Here is an 18,619-nt window from a genome sequence, read left to right on the forward strand (position 1 = left end):
TGTTTTATAATCATAAAATGATGCATATTCCTAGTCTGCTTGTTCGAGGTGTGAAGGTGAAAGCTTCCTTCGGATGTTAGTAGTGAATATTTGGAATTGTGTGCAAATTTGTTATTTTAAATAATAAATGAAGATTACCAAATTTATGAAAAACCCAAAGTGGATTTGCAAACTTTTGACACATTTAAGGAAGTATGTAAATACGTTGGAAACAGTTCAGAGAAGGTTTACCAGGCTAGTACCTGAAATGGGTGGGTTGTCTTATGAGGAAAGGTTGGGGAGGCTAGGCTTGTATCCACTGAAGTTTAGAAGAATAAGAGGTGACTTGATTGAAACCTATAAGATCCTGAGGGTTCTTGACATAGCAGATGTGGAGAGGATCTTTCCTCTTGTGGGAGATTCTAGAACTAGGGGTCACTGTTTAAAAATAAGGGGTCGCCCATTTATAAAGGAGATGAGGTGAAATTTTTTTCTCTCTGAGGGTTGAGAGTCTTTGGAAATCTCATCCTGAAAAGGCAGCGGAAGCAGCATCTTTGAATATTTTTGAGGCAGAGGTGGATAGATTCCTGGTAAACAAAGAGGTGATAGGTTATCAGGGGTAGACGGGATGCAGGTTTGAGGTTACTATCGGATCAGCCATGATCTTATTGAATGGTGGAGCAGGCTCGAGCAGCCGAATGGCCTACTCCTGCTTCTTGTTCATATGTTTGTATCAGGTAAAAATAAGATGCTTTAAATGGAGATCATTTTACTTAATGGAGAAAACAATTCTGATGTTTGGCAGTGAGTGTACCATTTGAATTGCAGTTACTGCTGACAAATGCACTCATAGCTGGAGTAGCAACAGGAACCTGCACTAGCTTTTAGTAATAGTGACTTCTTCAACATGTCTAAACACAATATTTTAGTGGTACAACCAAAATAATTCCTGGCATATTATGGCCAGAAATTTCCCCCCATCGGCACGATCGGGTATGCACCACCATTTTACGTGGGCCGGCCAATTAAGGCCCGCCTATTGTGATGCTCACCTGGAAGTGCAGGGTGGATTCCCTGAGTGATTCCCTGTGCTCTTTCGCGCATGCGCATTAAAGAGCGCAGAGATCTTCCCGAGGCACGGAGGTGCCTCAGGAAGGTTTGTTTCAGTACTAAAGTCCTAAATAAAGGTTTTTAACACTTTTAAAACATGTCCCCTCATGTGACAATATCACATGAGCTGGGACATGTCAAAGAATAAATAAAATTTTATTAGATTTTAAAACACTTCATGAAATCTCCTCCCGCCTGTGGATGACGTTTCATGAAAAACGTGAAGGCCGCCTGGGCTCTTTGCCTGCCCGCCAACCTTAAGGTTGGACGGGTAGCTCATTATATTGAATGAATTAGGTTTTAAATGGCCTTAATAGGCCTTTGAAAACCTAAATGATGCGCGGTGACGTCGGGACACCCGCCCGATGTCACCGGGTGTCATTTTACATGTTGGAGAGCGGGCCCCGCCCCTGTTCTCCGACTGGAAAGTTCTTCCCTATGTTTTTTCAGTTGTCAGTATATTGTCCTTCTGATTTCTTTCAGGACCATCCAGGTAATGCCACAGGAATTTTTCCAATTTTAATTTGCAGCAGGGTGGAAATATATTTGCAGCAATATACATGATAAAAACATAAAAACAAAATAATCATGTCGGACAGGTGATGGAAGTGGAAAGCAGCCGCTGTAAGCCAGAAAAGGAAACAGAGTGCACAAATAATTGTGCTGTGGGCGGGACTGTTTAGGTAGTTAACAGAAGCAAGCAGCCAGTAGAAGACCAATTAAAATTAAGCCATTAATGATTACTATAGATGAGAGAGAATGTGCAGTTAAAGGCATTATTCCATACCACATTTTGCACTGACTTAACCATCACAAACCTAATTTATAGTTTGGGACATTTCATAGAACATCTTTCTATCTTAGAAAAGTTAAAAGAAAGAGCTGTGCATCTAAAAACATTTAATTCTGTCAACTCATTCAACCACTAACTACAGTTTGTATGGGGCATTTTATGTTTGAGAAAACAACAATGAACAGCTAGTCAGTTAGATTTCACCTGCACCATTTTAATACAGCAGCACAGGTTCATTACTGACATTGGACTGTGAGTAGTTTAAAATCATACTGTTGTATATTAATAATACCGGGCAAACTATGTTTTCAGGTTTGTTAGCCAGAGTACAGTATTCCATCTAACTACAAAATATATAACTCACCATAGTTTTATGTTATATTAGTTATGAAAACTACACATTTTCTGGTGTACTGTTTAACAATGGCAGATGGAAGTAAGGATTGGCTGTGGAAAGAAAACAGTGATATAATATGTACTCGGCCCAATCATCTTTTGCTAACAATTATTAAGCAAACAGTAGCTGAGATCAGCAAACTGCATCTCATTAAATAATAAGCTGCTTCAGAAATCAGTGCTTTCTTTTTTTAAAAAAAAAATGTATCGATAGGAGAAGAGATTAAATATTAACATGAAAACCCCTCCACCCCTCATCAGCATATAGCCCTACTAGCTAGTGCTTCATTTCAGTAAGATGCTTGTTAAACATCATAGCTGATAGAGACACACTCAATGTAAGTCTGGCAGAGTGGTCGTCAACCTTCAGAGAAGTTCACTGAAAAGGGGGATTGTTGGAGTTTTTAGTGACAATGCGCTTGTCGAAAGCTCTGATAGAAATGGACTTGCCAGATTACACTGCAGCCTTAGACCCTGCTTATACAACTCTGGAGTTTGAGAATATGCAAGTATTAGCCATGGGTAATGGTGAGTTCCAAAGATTTTACTGTCAGTCTACAGGGTTTAATACTGGCACTGATATAGTGTGTGATTCTCCAAAGAAGCTGCATTTTTGTTGTTTTTTTGCATAATTAGCGACTGTTGAAAATAGATATAAAATCTTAAGAATTGTTGGAACAGAACTTATACTTATTTTGATGTACCTCATTGTCTAGATAGCTGGTTTCTAACTATGGTGATCTGCAATACACATATTGTAGGTTGTTTGATATTTTCACATGTAAGGGCAATTTGGAAGTTAGTTTGTTTTTGCCTTTTTGAAGCTGAGAAAGTCAAGAAACCAAATAGTAATATTTGTACATTCATGCAAGTGTTAATCTTAAAGAAACAGATGTGATAAATTGTCCACTGATACATTTTAATTAAAAACCAGAGGAAAGAGTTTTGTGAGGAAATCACTTACACCATCAGCTTGATTTTTAATCTCTTTAACATTATTCCCATCCTGAAGGCTAGTTCTCCGACTTGGACATTTATTTGAAAATCATGTTGCTTTTGCAAGTCTTGTACGAAAATGAGGCTTCTGCTAAAAGGCTGCCTTTAATGCCTTGGTCAGTCAGAAACTTTATATGTTAAAATTGCCCTTTTGCTTGATGGTTAATTTTGTATCGCTCAGAATAAGAGTAGCCGGAATAGGTGGTGGTTGCACTTTTTGTCAAAACCAGCAAAGAAAATTTAATGAAGACATGCTGGTCAATTCTGGTCTCAAAATCTACCTATGCAATTCCAACCTCCATTTTAATCACAACTTCATTTAAGAGAGAAAAACAAACATCATTGAGGGTAATTTTTTTAAATCATTTGGAATTAACCATGCTAAAGTGGATCTTATAGTTACCCTGATGAGTAATAATCAGGTCTTCTCATTTGAAAACTGACACATACTGTTGTTCTTATGCAATGAATTACCATGATTATAATACACTTTGTTAGAAGCTGTCACATTCTGCATTAGTGACCACCTAGCGTTTACTGATAAAAGTAATCAAATGTGGACTGTGTGTCATTTTCAGGCTATTTCTGTTGATGTACAATCTCACATATTGCCTGCTTAAATTATTTTTTAAAAACTATGACATTCAGATTCCTCTAATGGTCTTAAAATAGAACTGTAGTCAACCACAAGATTGGCATTCATGACTGATCAGTAACCTACCACAAATCACTTGGACATGGTTTGCATGTTAGTACAAAAACCGGATCCTGGGCCTAAATCTAGGATAAATGCCACCTTTTGAGGTTAAAATTGACAATAGATTCTACTATTATTTTCATTATTTAGGTGTTTCTGTATTATTGGTGTAAGATTAAATTGTGATTTTCTTTACAATTTGGATGTTAGGATGTAGCCAAGTATGCCTTTACTTAGCTTGAATCTTTACATGAGGTAGCTCAATCTAGCTGAAAGCTGTTGATAAGGTAAATAGCTTTACACAGCGGCACTTCTGTCATGCAAGAGTGGCTTAAAGGTATGCATGAGTTCATTAAAAAACATATTTATAGCCATCTAACAAAATTCAAAATTCCCGATTTATTTACAAGATAATCAATAGCTGTATAGGTTTGAATCCCAAGGCTGATATTTGCTTATTTTAGTGGAAGAAACTCAATTAGTAAAACAGAATTTTGTTCGGGGAAATATTCAAATGATTCTAGTCATTGGGTTAAAGGGTAAAGCCCTTTAAGAAAAATATCCCATGGCACAGGCATAAATCTATTCTGTCATTTATCCATTCTACACTAGTACTTTATCAGAGTAACAGCTATCACATCAAAAAGATTGCCCCCTTCTCATTTCCACCCCTCTCTCTCTCTTACTAACTGCAGAATAAGACTCTTTATCAAGTAGAAGTTAATATGTGTCGCACCCAGGTTTTGTGCACAAAACAATTGTAAAGCATACTAATGTAGCCAGCACCCAAACTGGTATTGAGTCCACTGCTAAATCTGTCAGGCCCATTTTTAGGTGTACTAGGTAGCCGCTTAAAACAGGCATTAGGCCTCTTAAATACATTAATCAGGGGTCTAATGTCTGTTAAAGGGCCCTGTGCAACCTATGTTGCCTAACCTCCTCACTCACAAACCTGCTTCCAGGATCTGAGAAATTTAAATATATTGATGCATGCCCATGAATTTTAAAACACAGTTAACTGTACCTTCCTCGATCCGGTGGGAATGAAGGCAATTCACAAAAATACTTTCCAATGGTCAGCCTGAAAATATTATAAAAATAAAATTGGCAAGTTGTTTTTTTTATAAAGATAGACCATCTTCTGTCCTACAGTCACTCATTCCTGGTCGCATAAGGAATTCCAGCTTTCTTTTAGTATGTTCAAGACCGAGATTGATAGATTTCTACATATTCAAAACATCAAGCGATATGGCGTTAGTGCAGGAAAATGGTGTTGAAGAAGAAAATCAGCCACGATCACTGAACGGTGGAGTGGGTTCACAAGGCTGAATGGCCTACTCCTGCTCTTATTTCTTATGTTCTTCTCTTCTCAGCTTTAACTATCTTGAAGCCTTTAGCATAACTGGACACCAGCAATGAATGCTGTTGTTAAAGTGCTAATCTTGGGATTTATATATTTCCCTCATTTTCTTTGTATTATAATTTGCCCTCTCACATGGGATACTATGCTACCATCTCCACTATGAATGGAAATTTTACTGGCAGGAGAAAGTTCAATATTCCACCTCCATTCATCTAGATCATGGTGTTTTTATGTTGAAAAGAAGAAATTTAAGGCTTGCATGTAAATGTATTGTACTACAGATTGTAGTATATTAGATCACTTATAACATGGACATTCCACAGCTGCAAACATAAGAATAATATTTTGCCACAAATTTCAGCAGTAGTATTGTCGTATTTCACGATTTCATGTCCATTTTTTCACTTAAAGAATTTAGGTATATGCATTGGATTTCGAAGCAAAGTCACACAGGCTTGAAAAGGAAATGTATATAGGATACAGGTATAAACAATGGGGGAATGACCTGATCGAAGTGAAGGAATTTGATCATAATTCTTACCTTGTATATTTACTCAATTATCAAATAAGGCAGTTTAAATATTTGTGTTATGCCCCATTTCAAGTATTAACTGGGACTGCTGGGATACACCCTTACTGCTCACACTTATCCTGAGTAACAATATCAATGGGCTGGATTTTACCAGCCCTTTGTTGACAAGCTGGGAGACAGGGAGGGGTTGTAAAATGGGCCTGAATTTTATGCTTGCCGCAGGAGCACGAATGGTGGGCCTGGAAGCGGATGTGATATGGTCTTCTGCCCACAATCCTCTCTCGACCCCGATTTCACGCTGGTGACCAATTAACAGCCGGCCAGCATGAAACACGCTGAGACTGGCTTAGCGTTGCTGGCGGGAGCAGGTGTAGGTTGGGTGCCAGGTCCAATGTGGTTCCCGGCGGGGAGTGGAAATTAAAAGTGGACAGGGAGCTCCCTGAAGGCTGCCAAGAGGTGGCCAGAAGCCTCAGGGAGCTGTATGTGAGTCTTGTCAGTGCCTGGAAGGATGTTTTCTGTCAGAACAATAATTATGGTGTCAGAACCTGCATCCCATGCCAGGCAGGAAGGCAATGCCCGTGGACACTGCTCTCCGTTTTACCGATGAATGCCTACATGTTCTTCTGGAGGCAGTGAGTGCCTGGTGGTATGTATTGATCCCGCATGACAATAAGAGGAGGCCACCTCACCAAACCAAGAAGGTTCGAACGGAACTGGCGGCCCAGGTAAGCGGCCTTGATGTGCACCGCACTTGGCTTCAGTGCAGGAAGAGGTTCAATGACCTTCTTTGCTATGCCAGTGTGAATACTGAGTCCACTTGGAACTATGTATCGATGTCTTAGCAGGGTGGCAGGATTTTTGATACTCACGGGTGTGAAATGCAGAGTGCCAAATGGCACAAATCCCTGTGCCATGAGAGACTGAGGCGGGGGGAGGCTGGTATGGCCTGGCATGTAGAGGGGAGACTCATGAAAGCACTTTCATCCTTACAGAAGAAGAGTCGTAAGCTCAGGAGTGAGGACGAACAGGTGGTGGTGTGCCCAACCTCCTGATTTGGATGCAGGTGGAGGAGGAAGCTCTGGAGATGGCCTGTGAGTGTGAAGCCAGGTCCACAGATTGCAGAGAGGCAGGATTCTCGGAGGAAGGTAAGAGTTCAGTGAACAGGGAAGAAACTGGTCAGGGTATGTATGGCAGTGGCATTTGGAATGTGGTGTTTAAACCAGTAGTCCTTATTGCTCACCCATTCACAATGCCTCTGTGAGGTAGTTGTCCAGTGAGAAGCAACCAGAGTGCATGCACCATGACTTCATAATGATTTTTGCTACTGACAATTTCTCTTCATCCCTCAGATGCGCCATCCCCATGACACCAGGCAGAGCCCGAGGACTCTCCCTTGACCCCTCAGGAGGAGCCGCTCACAGATGCACTCGTGTCACATCCTCCCTCTTCACCAAGCACCAGTGCAGATACAGGCATGTCAGTGGGCATTAGCATGTCAGATCAGATGGACTGCCCAGTGGTGAGGGCATATACTCGCTTGAGGAGCTGGTGGAGGCAGAGGGAGCTGGAGATCAGGACGATGCTGAGCCCGAGGCAGATGATGAGCCTCTGGAGTCATCCATCAGGTGGCAAGTTGCTGGATGCCCAAGCTGGAAGTGCAGGAAGTTCTGGCAGAGATCCCTGAGGGCCTGCGTGCCATGGTCTCTGACTTGAAGGAGTCCATGCAGAGCGTGAGCACTGCGTTGAGCCGGAGCTCTGAGTGCACAGCCTCCTCCATTGAGAGAGTGGTGACTCTCATGGAGATGCAGCTCCAGGAATTCAATCAGGGGTTTCTGGGGCTGCGTTCAAGCCTGCAAGTTTACACACTGACATTGACCTCAGCAGGCCACTGCCAGTGTGACATCTGGAGGAAGCACCTAGTCACTCTGCTAGCTGCCCATCCATCGATGGTGAGCAAGGCGGTTCAAACCAGCCCATTGTTGGCAGACAAACTGCAGCTCACACCTGCAATCTCTTCTCTGGGCGATGTGGATGATGGCAACAGCTTTTCCATCCCTCTGCCTTTGAACGTTGCATCTGATGGGACTGCAATGACTGAGGAGTGCCCAGTCATGGCGCTGGACTCTCCAAACCAGACAGGGCCTGCACAGGCTCCACAGGCCAGAGGATGATGCCAAAGTCATCATGGGCAACAGGGCATCAGAGTCAGCAGGCTGCCTCCAATCCAGCTGCCAACGAGGCAGGGGGACACCTAGATGTAGCACACGCAAATGGAAGTTTGAGTCACTATGATCACAAAAGGAATTGTCACAGGTGACTTTTGTTTTCTTGGCATTGTGCACTGGTTCATTTGTATATGTGGCTTCCTTATAAGAATGTCTCATTATGTGTAATAGCGTTAATGTGCTTCATACTTTGGAAAGGGAATAGCCTACGTGTGACACAGAGGAAGGAATGCAAACTTTATTTCAAAGGTTGGACTTTGACTTAAGGGTGACAGGATTGTCTCCTCAGGAAAGATCATTTAGGTGGCACTACCCTTGCCATCGCCCTGACCCCTTGCATTGGATGCCTAATGAATGTTCTCAGAATGAAGCACTCCCTAGTCTCCTTGCTTCCCATAGGAATCCTCACATTGGCCTCTACCTCCTCACCGAGGGGCTCCTCCAGCTCCTCCTCAGACCCAGCACTTGAGTTGTTCTCTGCAGCATGTGGAGCAGGATCGTTGTCTTCATCCTCCAGTTGGTTCCCCCTTGACAGAGCCAGATTGTGCAGAGCGGAACAAAGACAATAAGAGAGATGCGCTCTGGAGGATATTGAAGTGCTCACCCTGAATCAGTCCAGGCAGTGGGAGCTCATTTTGAGCAGCCCAATGGTCCTCTCAATTACCGCCCTTGCAGAGGCATGACTTTGATTGCACCTTTCTTCCGATTCTGCCCTTGGGTGTCTGAGTGGCATCATGAGGCACCTTTTCAGAAGATAACCAACACAAAGTGTAAATATTGCAAGAGAAATGCTGAAACATTTGTATTTACTTGCTGCTATTAAATTGTGTTCACTTGTACTCATACAGGGAAAATGATCAGGCAAATACAAGAATAATATGCACTTGTGGAGAAAGTGTATGACCATGACCAATTTGAGCAAGTCCATCCTTTTGCCTAATGGTTCTGAAACTTAGCACAAAGGCTCTCATAATTTGGCAAAAATTGGCTTGCTCAGAGAGGCCATAAAGATTGCTTTTATAAGGAATGGAAATGTTCTACTGTTGACAATGACACAGGGGCTGAAACATATTATTAAAGCAAAGGAGGAAATGCAGCATTCTTTACCAAAAAATACTGAGTCCTATACAGGGAATGCTTAATTCTGATAATGAGACACAACTTTGAAACTGTCCTCTTCCCAATCTATATTCCTTTTAAAAGAAAGGAAAGTGTGACACAATAAACAAAAGGATTTTGAGTGCACAAATTACTCTCACTTTGAATTTCACTTTGTTACGGATTTGTGCAATATCCTGGTGAGCATTTATGGCACTAGGATAAGTATGCAACAGTATCCTGGCTTCTTTTCCTTTTCTCGACAATTTTTTAGTTAAGCTTGCATTTGGAAAGTTGTTAAATGTGCCTTTCAAATGCTTGTGATAAGATCTCTGCATCTATAACTCTTCCTCAGGCAATGGTTAACTGGATGAAACTATGTGTATTATCCATGGTAATAAATTAACCTTCAGAATGTATATTTACTTTGATGGATGGTGGTCTTGTTATTTGCATGCTATCTGGGCCTATTGTCAGTATGGAGAGCCACCAAAACAACAATTTAAGATTGGATTCTAGCCAGGTAATATTTTTCAAAGATTTTAAGCAGTATTTATTGAGTGATAAAATTGCCAGGCTGTACATACTATGAAGTATTTCTACAAGCATTTAAAATGTGAAAAGCTTTTCAAGAACCTCTTACTGTATCAATTATGTTTTATTTAATCTATTCTTAAATATTGGATGGTGGATTAAAAGTAGATTTCAAAACATTTTAAAGGATAGGATTATGATAGTTAGCACTTCAAGTCAGATGTATCTGGTTATTAATATGTTGGTAGGATTCATTTTAAAAACTTTCCATTGATTTTCTGTGACCTCCTCCAGCCAATTTTTCCTCAAACCTGCCATGAACAGGGCAAAAATATGATTGGTTTTACTATATTCTCACCTCCTTGCCTTTCCATCCTACTTCCAAGCACCTTGTCCTGGCAATGGAAGTTACATACGCTATGTGGATGGGCATTTGCCAATGATGCAAATTGCCGAATTATATCCCCTAACATTCACTTGATTTCCCGTTTTTTTCTAGACTTTGAACTCTTTGTATGCTGATGACCTTGGATAGACCAAAAGAGGATACTCCACCATTTTTAAAATTTCATTTTACCAGAGGGCATGAAGTTGTTCTAGTTAAACACCAGCACTCTTGGAACAGAACTTCCTGGTGAAGTCTAGGGACCCTAAATGACTCCAAGTCTAAATAATTGGCTATGTCTAGCCGGCTGGGATCTAAGGCACATCTCTGTGGTAGGACAAAGCACCACCATTATTCTCCCCAGAAATATGCCTCAATCAAGTGGGAACATGGGGCAGAAATTTTAGGCCACCAATTCTAACTTTAAATCAATCTCAGCATCTGTATGCATTTCCATGTCTCAGCCATAGCTCAGTGGCAGCATTTTCACCTGTGAGTCAGAAGGATGTAGATTCAAGTCTTATTCTAGAGATTTAAGCGCATAACCTAGGCTGACAGTGTACTGCACTGAAGTGTCAGCGATGCCTATTCTCAGATAATACGTTGTATCTGTCTGCTCCCTTAGGTGGAAAAGAGTTGTAGCATTATTCCGATAAATACCGGGGATTTGTTCCTGGTGTTCTGGCCAATATTTTTCCCTCAACCAACAACTAAAGAAAATCAGATTGTCGGCTCATTATCTCACTGCTGTTTGCAGGACCTTGCTGTCCAGAAGATGGCTACCACATTTGTTACATTACAACAGTGACTGCTGATCACATGTACTTCATAGACAGTAAAGCACTTTGGGGATGCTCTAAGTCCACGCAAAATGCTATATAAATTCAAGGGAGGATTTTTACCTCGTCAAGCAGGTGTGGCGGGCAGGCCTGGGAGTGGCCATGAAACCTACTGCCACCTGCGATCGGGCCATGACCACGATTTCACGCTGGCTGGCCAATCAACAGCCAGCCAGCATGCTGAAACGCTCAGCGCTGCCTGGGTGTGCTGGGGAAGAGGGTGAGCACAGAAGTCAGTGCATGTGTGCGGGTGTGCTCACAGCAAGCCCCCTGAAGGCACAGAGCTGCCTCAGGGAGCTGATAATTTCTAACATTAAAAATAAAGATTTTAAAATTAAAGTAAACATGTCCCCTCTGTGACTCTGTCATGTGAGTAGGGACATGTTAAAAATGAGATTTAAACATCTTTATTTTAATTTTAATTAACATAAGAAACCTCATCCTGCTCGTGGATGAGGTCTCCTCAAAAATTCAAAGGACACTTGGCCTTTTTGCCCACCCGCCAACTGTAAGGGTGGACAAGCAGGCAAAAATTCACTTCAATTAATTTATTAATTAATGGGCTTAACAGCCTCTTAATTGTCGGCGTGTGCGCTGCCGACCCCTACGCGCCCGCCGACTGAAATATCGCATGAGTGCGTGATGATGTTGGGACGCTCGCCTGATATTATCATGTGCTATCTCACGCTCGTGCATGTCGGGCGCATGCCCGCACATCGAGTAGAAAATCCAGCCCCAAGTCATTCTTTCTAGGGATTGTTTTATTAATTATACAAGTGACATGCCCTTCGTAATTTACTACTTACCAGAAAATCTTTTGTTTTGATTGTTTGCATAATATACCGTATATATATAATTTTGTACAGTGTAATTTTAAAACCTACAATTAAAGCCATAGTTAGAAAAAATATGTAAAATTAGATTCCCAAATTTCCTTCTACACTCACTTCACTGAGCCAAACAGCAACTTAACAAAAGTGAGAGCAGTCTTAAAAAAACTGAGTTTCAAAACCCAAATTATCTGGGACTTCAGCTTATTTAATGACGTTTTAAGAATACATCAAACTTCATCTAATCTGAAATTATGGTGTAAAGAACTAATCTTTAAAGAATTATTTTATGAGCTATGATATGGCCCACCTGTAAGAGAGAGCAATGTACAGAGAAGGGAGCCCAGGCTCCATGATATAAAAGGATGATTTTATGGGCAACGTTTTATGGCCCCTGTATGTGGGATGGCTGGCAGGGTAGCCATAAAATTGGGCACAATGTCAGCGGCGCCATTCCCAGTGCCTAACCACAAGTACCCACCCCTGGTGCAAATTTACCAGCAGTGGGGTAAGTGTTGGGCAGCCTGCTCACCTGAGGGGTAGTTGAGACCCTAATTGGCTACTTAAGGACCTTACTGGATTGCACTGGGATTTGTCTGCTGTGGGGAATCCAGTGTCCAGACCAGCCAGTAAAATCTGGTGCACTGGAGGACAGGCAAAGGTGGGGGTTGTCTCCTTTTTGGGCCCCCTGTGCCAAATTGATCCTCCCATTACCCCCCCCCCCCTCAAGATATTCCCCCAATCCCCATGCTTCACCCACCCTGCCCTGTCCAACCCAGCCACGACCCTCCTCACCCAGGCCTGTCAGCTTGGCCCTGGCGAGACCCCAGACTTACCTTGGATTCTGGGCATCCATTACAGCTCACTTCCCTTGCCACCATTCCTGGTGCTGCTACTGTGACAAGAGAACTGCTGTTCATTTGATTGGCTGGTACTTCAGAGGCGGTTCTTCCTCATCAATGAGGGTGGAAAGCCCGCTTCAAGCCAATTAACAGCCCAATTGCGGTTAAATAACTATATGGGACAAGCTAGCAAAGGGCTCATCCCTGACCGTTATACAGGGTATTCCACCTCCAGCATAAAATTCAGCCTTATGAGTCCACACTCGTACTGGGGAGCTTTTGTCAAAAGTACATTGTGGAAGCTGGAGTGAACACTACCCTTGATTAATGGTTTGAAAATCATGGGTCAGCAGCTGGATGTTCTGGTGTGCACTTCCAATGGACAAAGATCCTCACCAGCCGTATGGGGATGAATGAACAGCCTCGTAAAGTATACAAATACACTGCCACAGAGCAGCAGGGCAAAGACTCTGATTCTTCACAAGTTGTGTACTTTGGATTAGTCAGGTTGTCTGAGGGTTGCTATTGCACTCAGTCATTAGAGGTCTAATTAAACTGGGCTGCTCTTACACACCTAGAATTCCTGACTTGGAAAATAAGGAACTGAAGTTTAGAAATTACTGTTAACAATTTTGGTAGCTACTTGTTCAATTAATTTGCAAGACAGTTTTCTGCTATTTTAGCAGTGGCGATAGTAATTTCAAATAAATCAGTTAAAATAGAAGTCAGAGAAATGTCATGCAAATCCAGTTTGCCAAGCTATGGCATGGCACTCTGAACTTCATAAATTGTAACTACTTAACATCAATCACACCTTCAGAGAAGGCTACCATGGATGTGCAGCAATAGGAAGCAAGTAACAAAATGGTTGCAAAAGCAGAGGTGTTGCATTTTTGATCCAGAGTGCTGAGTTCATTATTTACTGCCATTTGTATGAGTACAATCCCAAGTGACCAAGTTTTAAAATCATCAGCTAGTATTTCTGTGGGAGACAGAAACTGAACCAAGTGGTGGTGCTGGAGGTTAAATGAATAGGTAAAAGAGACTATGGTCTGTCGAAGAAATGGGACTGACTGAGCAAATGACATTTCCCAATCCAATAAAGAAAGACTTGTGCTTATAACACGCTTTTCACTACCACCGGACATTTCAAAGAACTTTTACAGCCAATTAAGCACTTTTGCAGGGTACTCATTGCTGTAATGTAGGAAATGCCACAGCCAATTTGTGTACATAAAACTCCCACAAACAGCAATGTGGTAATGACCAGCTAACCTGCTTTTGTGATGTTGATAAAGAAATAAACATTGACCAGGGCACCAGGGGTAACTCCACAGCTCTTCTTTGAAACAGTGCCATGGCACCTTTTACAAGCACCGATGCAGGTAGATGGGGCATCGGTTTAACATCTCTTCTAAAAGACAGCACCTCAGCAATTCAGTACTCCCTCACTTCTGTCCTGGAATGTCAGCCTTGATATTTGTGCTCAAGACCTAGAGTGGGATGAACCAAGAGCTTTACGACTTAGAGATGAGAGTGATGTTACTGAGCCACAGCTGACTTGCATCCTTTCATGCTTTGATTGCATGCTTTCTTATGACTGTTTCCTCAATGAAAATTAAGTATGATAATAATTGTATGAACCACCTATATGAATTCAATTTCAGCACCAAAGCGAGGGAAGCTATTTTCTTATCTAATAGTGTGTTCTACATGTCTGATCATCTCACTATATTCATTATTGTTATTAATTTACTCATTTCATTTTACAGAAGCCAATTTTTCTCCTTTTAATTAAGGGATCTCAACTCCCTGTTAAAGAGCTTTCAGGCAGACTTAGCACTGGAACAGTCAGATCAACCTACCCCAAAATCTATGGGCTCCAGAAATCCATGGGCCTTTCTAATACACCCCTAATTGTGGAGAAGACCTAAGAATTAGATCAAGTCCAATATGTACTGAGACTAACCTCATCTGTATGTTTCCAGGTAGGTCTAATTGGGTAGAATCTCTGTATGCTCCAAACATAGGACTGTATATGAGAGGAAACAGGGCTAGGGGGAAGAAAATTCTCAGGCCTGTAATTTTTTCATACTATGTGGGCTACATTGGGCTGAATAAGGCATGCCAGCCCGGTGTAAGTGGCTTTCACCAAGGGTCTGGGTCCTGACATGTACTCCATAGAAAAGGGGAGAGATCAGCCCCCCTTACAAGATGGCAATAGGCCCATTGAAAAATTCTATTAAGTCAGGGCAGCCATCTGAAGCGTGAGGAATTGTTCAGTGCTGCATTAGCTACTCTCCACTTCTGTCCTTGCAGGAAGCTAAGATGTGCCCGGGTTAGCATGGATGTCTAACAACCTTGTTTAAATTAGGAAATAAAACAGAAAGTGTTGGAAATACTCAGCAGGTCTGGCAGCATCTGAGGCGTGAGGAAGAGAGTTAATGGTTAGAGTTGAATATGGCCTGCTGAGTATTTTCAGCACCTTCTGCATTTGTCTCAGATTTCCAGCATCCACAGTGTTTTGCTTTTATATCAAATTAAGAAACCTCCATCTACCTGGATAGTTTGGAAAGGTCAGGAACACAGTGTCCCAGCTGGTATAACCTAGCATTTCCACTAAGTGAGAAATCCTGTGGATTTTAGGGTTCTGATCTTTTATCGAAGCTTGTTGACTGCAGCCGATGATGTCTGCTCTTCAATGAACTTTCATAATATAGTTTGTGGGATTGTACTAATTAATTTTAAATTCTTCTAAAAACATTTTTATAGGTGTTTGTAGAGTCATCTGTAAAAAGATATGTCAAGCACTCTTCAATTTTGGAACCATTTTACACTCTTCTATTTGCCTTGACAATACCGAATTGCATTCATAAGGATTTGATCATGCTTTTCTTTTCACTGTAACACATTGTAAGGAAGGCCTGTTTCTAAAATGAATTAGGGATTTTATAATAAAATTAGAAAGTTAATATGGCAAGAAAGTTAAAAAGAAATTTTGGAACCTCATAGCTAGCTTACTCAATTGCTACAATCTTTGTTTTTTTAACAAGTAATGTACAGGTTTTGCGTAATAAATGGTATTTATACTTGTGTCCATTTATTTGTATAGTATTTAAGCTAAGTGTCATTGCCCTGTACATTATTTGAGTCTGTGGGTTCATAGTGTAATACAAACAGAATGACTTAACTCTTTCCTAACATGCTAACACAAACGGAATGTATCGATTGAACAAATAATGGTAATGATTGTAGTAAAGAGACAAAGCATTTGTACTTCTTTCAATTTAGTATATTACATTCACTGCTCACAATGTGGTCTCCCCTTTACTGGGGAGACCAAATGCAGATTGGGTGACTGTTTTGCAGAACATGTCCGCCCAGTCCACAAGCATCACACCGAGCCACTGGTCCTCTCCCATTTTAATTCACCGCCTTGGTCTCATGCTCACACTTCTGTCCTCGGCCTGCTACGGTGTTCCAGTGAAACCCAGCACCAGCTCAAGGAGTAGCACCTCATTTTCTAATTAAGCACTTTACAGCCTTCAGGATTCAACATTGAATTCAACAATTTCAGAGCATAAGCTCTGTCCCCCATTTTGATTCTGTTTTTTTTTTGCCATGTGCCAGTCTGAATCTTGTTTTTCATATTCTGCTTTTGGACAGAGCTGTTCATTATTCTGCCAAACTCACAGTGGACAAATGCTTTCTCAGTTTACTGCAATCATTGCCACTCCCTTTACCTTTTATTCTATGACATCTTTGTCATTTAATCTTCCCCTCGCTCTACCCTATCCCAGACCTTCCCTTTTGTTCTTCCTCCCACTTCTTCCTTTTTTCAACAGCATAAAACTCATCACATTTCTATCCTCCTTCAGTTCTGAGGAAGATTCATATTTGACCCAAAACGTTAACTCTGCTTCAGTCCCCGTAGATGCTGCCAGATGTGTTGAGTATTTCCAGCACTTTCTGTTTTCATTTCAGGTTTCCAGCATGTGCAGTATTTTGCTTTTATTTTCATATCTTTGCAATAGGAAGCAGCCAAAAACTTAGTTTAACTCATTGGGCAGCACTTTCCTGTTGGTGAGCAGGAGTGGGTCCCACACGTTAACGCATAAAATGTCGTGCGGTGACATCAGGCGAGTGTCCTGATGTCATCGCGCGCCATCGCGATATTTCGTTGGGCGGGCATGTGTTGATCTCCGATGCATGCTCACCACTAATTAACCGTCCACTTAGGGCCCTTGAGGTGCCAATTGATGGGATTTTTCGGCACCCATGCAATCTTCGGGTTGGCGCATGGGCACAACGGGCAGGCGGGTGGGACACCTTTGTAATAACCTCATCGACAGGTGGGATAAGAGGGCTCAGTAGGGTGGCAAGCGTGCACTGTCAAATATCAATGTTTCAAAGTTACTGATACTTGCCTGTGTGATCTGCAATACTTCAAAACGCATACCAGCTGCTTGATCTGGACTCACAACTGTAAGGACAGCACTCTGCAGTGAGGAATCTTTTTTGGACCTGCAGGTTTCAGGAAGCCTTCCCTTAGCCTGGGAATGGGAGCCAAACACTCGACTGGAGGCACCTCTTCTGAGGAGGAAAGGAGGGCTAGAATGGGGAGGAGGCCAGGAGTGCACATTCAGCCTCCAGGGCATTCATCTTTGGGAGGACAGGCACAGGCACAAGGGGTGCAGGGCCAAGAGATAGTCCAAGGCATAAGGGGCCGCAGAAGATGCCATTATCCTGCTGCCAGGGTATGCAGGCGGCGAAGCTGTCTCAATATTTCTGAGGTGCTGGGCCAAAGAAGGCTCTGTCTCTCAAGGGAGATAGTCAACTATATTTGTCAGATGATAGGGCCTGAGATCTCCACAAACTATGTGGGTGGACACTCCATGCCAATGGCCCTAAAGGTCCCAGCTGCCCTCAACTTCTATGCCTCTGGCTCCTTCCAGGGGTCGGTGGGTGATCTTTGCAGTGTCTCTAAGTCAGCTGTCCACACTTGCATCAAGCAGGTTACAGACGTTCTGGTCAGGCTACCATCCACCACCATTGGGACCAGGCAAGCCAGACACAGCGAGCCAGAGGCTTCGCGGCGATTGCTGGCTTCCCCCGCGTTCATGGTGCAATAGGCTGCACACATGTGGTCATCAAGGCGCTGGCAGGTGAGCCCGGTGCCTTTGTCAACAGGAAGGGCTTCCACTCCATGAATGTGCAGATAGTGTGTGATCACAGGATGCAGATTCTACAAGTCTGTGCAAGGTACCCAGGCAGCTCCATGACGCCTACATCCTCAGACATTCCCAGGTGCCGGGGCTTTTTAGTGCTCCAGCCCAGCTGGATGACTGCTGGTGACAAGGGCTATCCCCTCGGAAGGTGGCTCATGATGCTTCTCCGCCATCCAAGAACAGAAGCTGAGCAGCGGTACAATAGGAGCCATGCCTCCACAATGGCTTTGGTGGAGAGAGCCATCGGTCTTCTCAAGATGCGCTTCCGCTGCCTGGACCGCTCAGGGGGCGCACTCCAGTATCCACCCACCGCCCCCACCCCCCCCCCCCCCCAATAGTTTGTCACTGATAGTGGTTGCATGCTGTGCTCTCCACAATCTTGCACTGGAAAGGGGGGAAGCTGTGGATGGTGAAGACATTGACGCAGTGGCTGCAGCTGCACATGGTGAGTCCAGCAGCGGGTCCGAGGATGAGCACACACAGGGAAATGCTGAGGGGGTAGATGCTGACCCGAGCATCCTCCAGGGAGGCAGGGACACCTGGGAGGCTTTAATCCAATGAACCTTCAGCTAACACAACACATATGGACCTCCAGGACAAGCCTGGGCCCTGTAGAATCCTAAGTGCAAAATCTGCTTGGATAGGAACATTAACTAAGGCCCTTGTTAATAAAGCTGAATGTCCCACAAAGCACTCATTACATCATTGGAAACCATCCACCTGCAGAAGAATGGAGACACCCTCAGCCGTGGTGACATGTCTGAATTTGATT

The 18,619-nt window shown here is 42.8% G+C and overlaps 1 protein-coding gene across 1 annotated transcript in view; it reads left to right on the forward strand.

The window, feature by feature from the left end:
• Positions 1–2,691: 2,691 nt before the first annotated feature.
• The window catches only part of hnf4a (hepatocyte nuclear factor 4, alpha), a 93,060-nt gene continuing 77,132 nt past the window's right edge, over positions 2,692–18,619 (forward strand). The window contains exon 1 of the mRNA XM_041204688.1: positions 2,692–2,806. Coding sequence (XP_041060622.1) covers positions 2,692–2,806 — 115 coding nt within the window. The remainder of the gene's footprint in view (positions 2,807–18,619) is intronic.

Source organism: Carcharodon carcharias, chromosome 14, assembly GCF_017639515.1.
Source record: "Carcharodon carcharias isolate sCarCar2 chromosome 14, sCarCar2.pri, whole genome shotgun sequence".
In the NCBI taxonomy this organism is placed as follows: Eukaryota; Metazoa; Chordata; class Chondrichthyes; order Lamniformes; family Lamnidae; genus Carcharodon; species Carcharodon carcharias.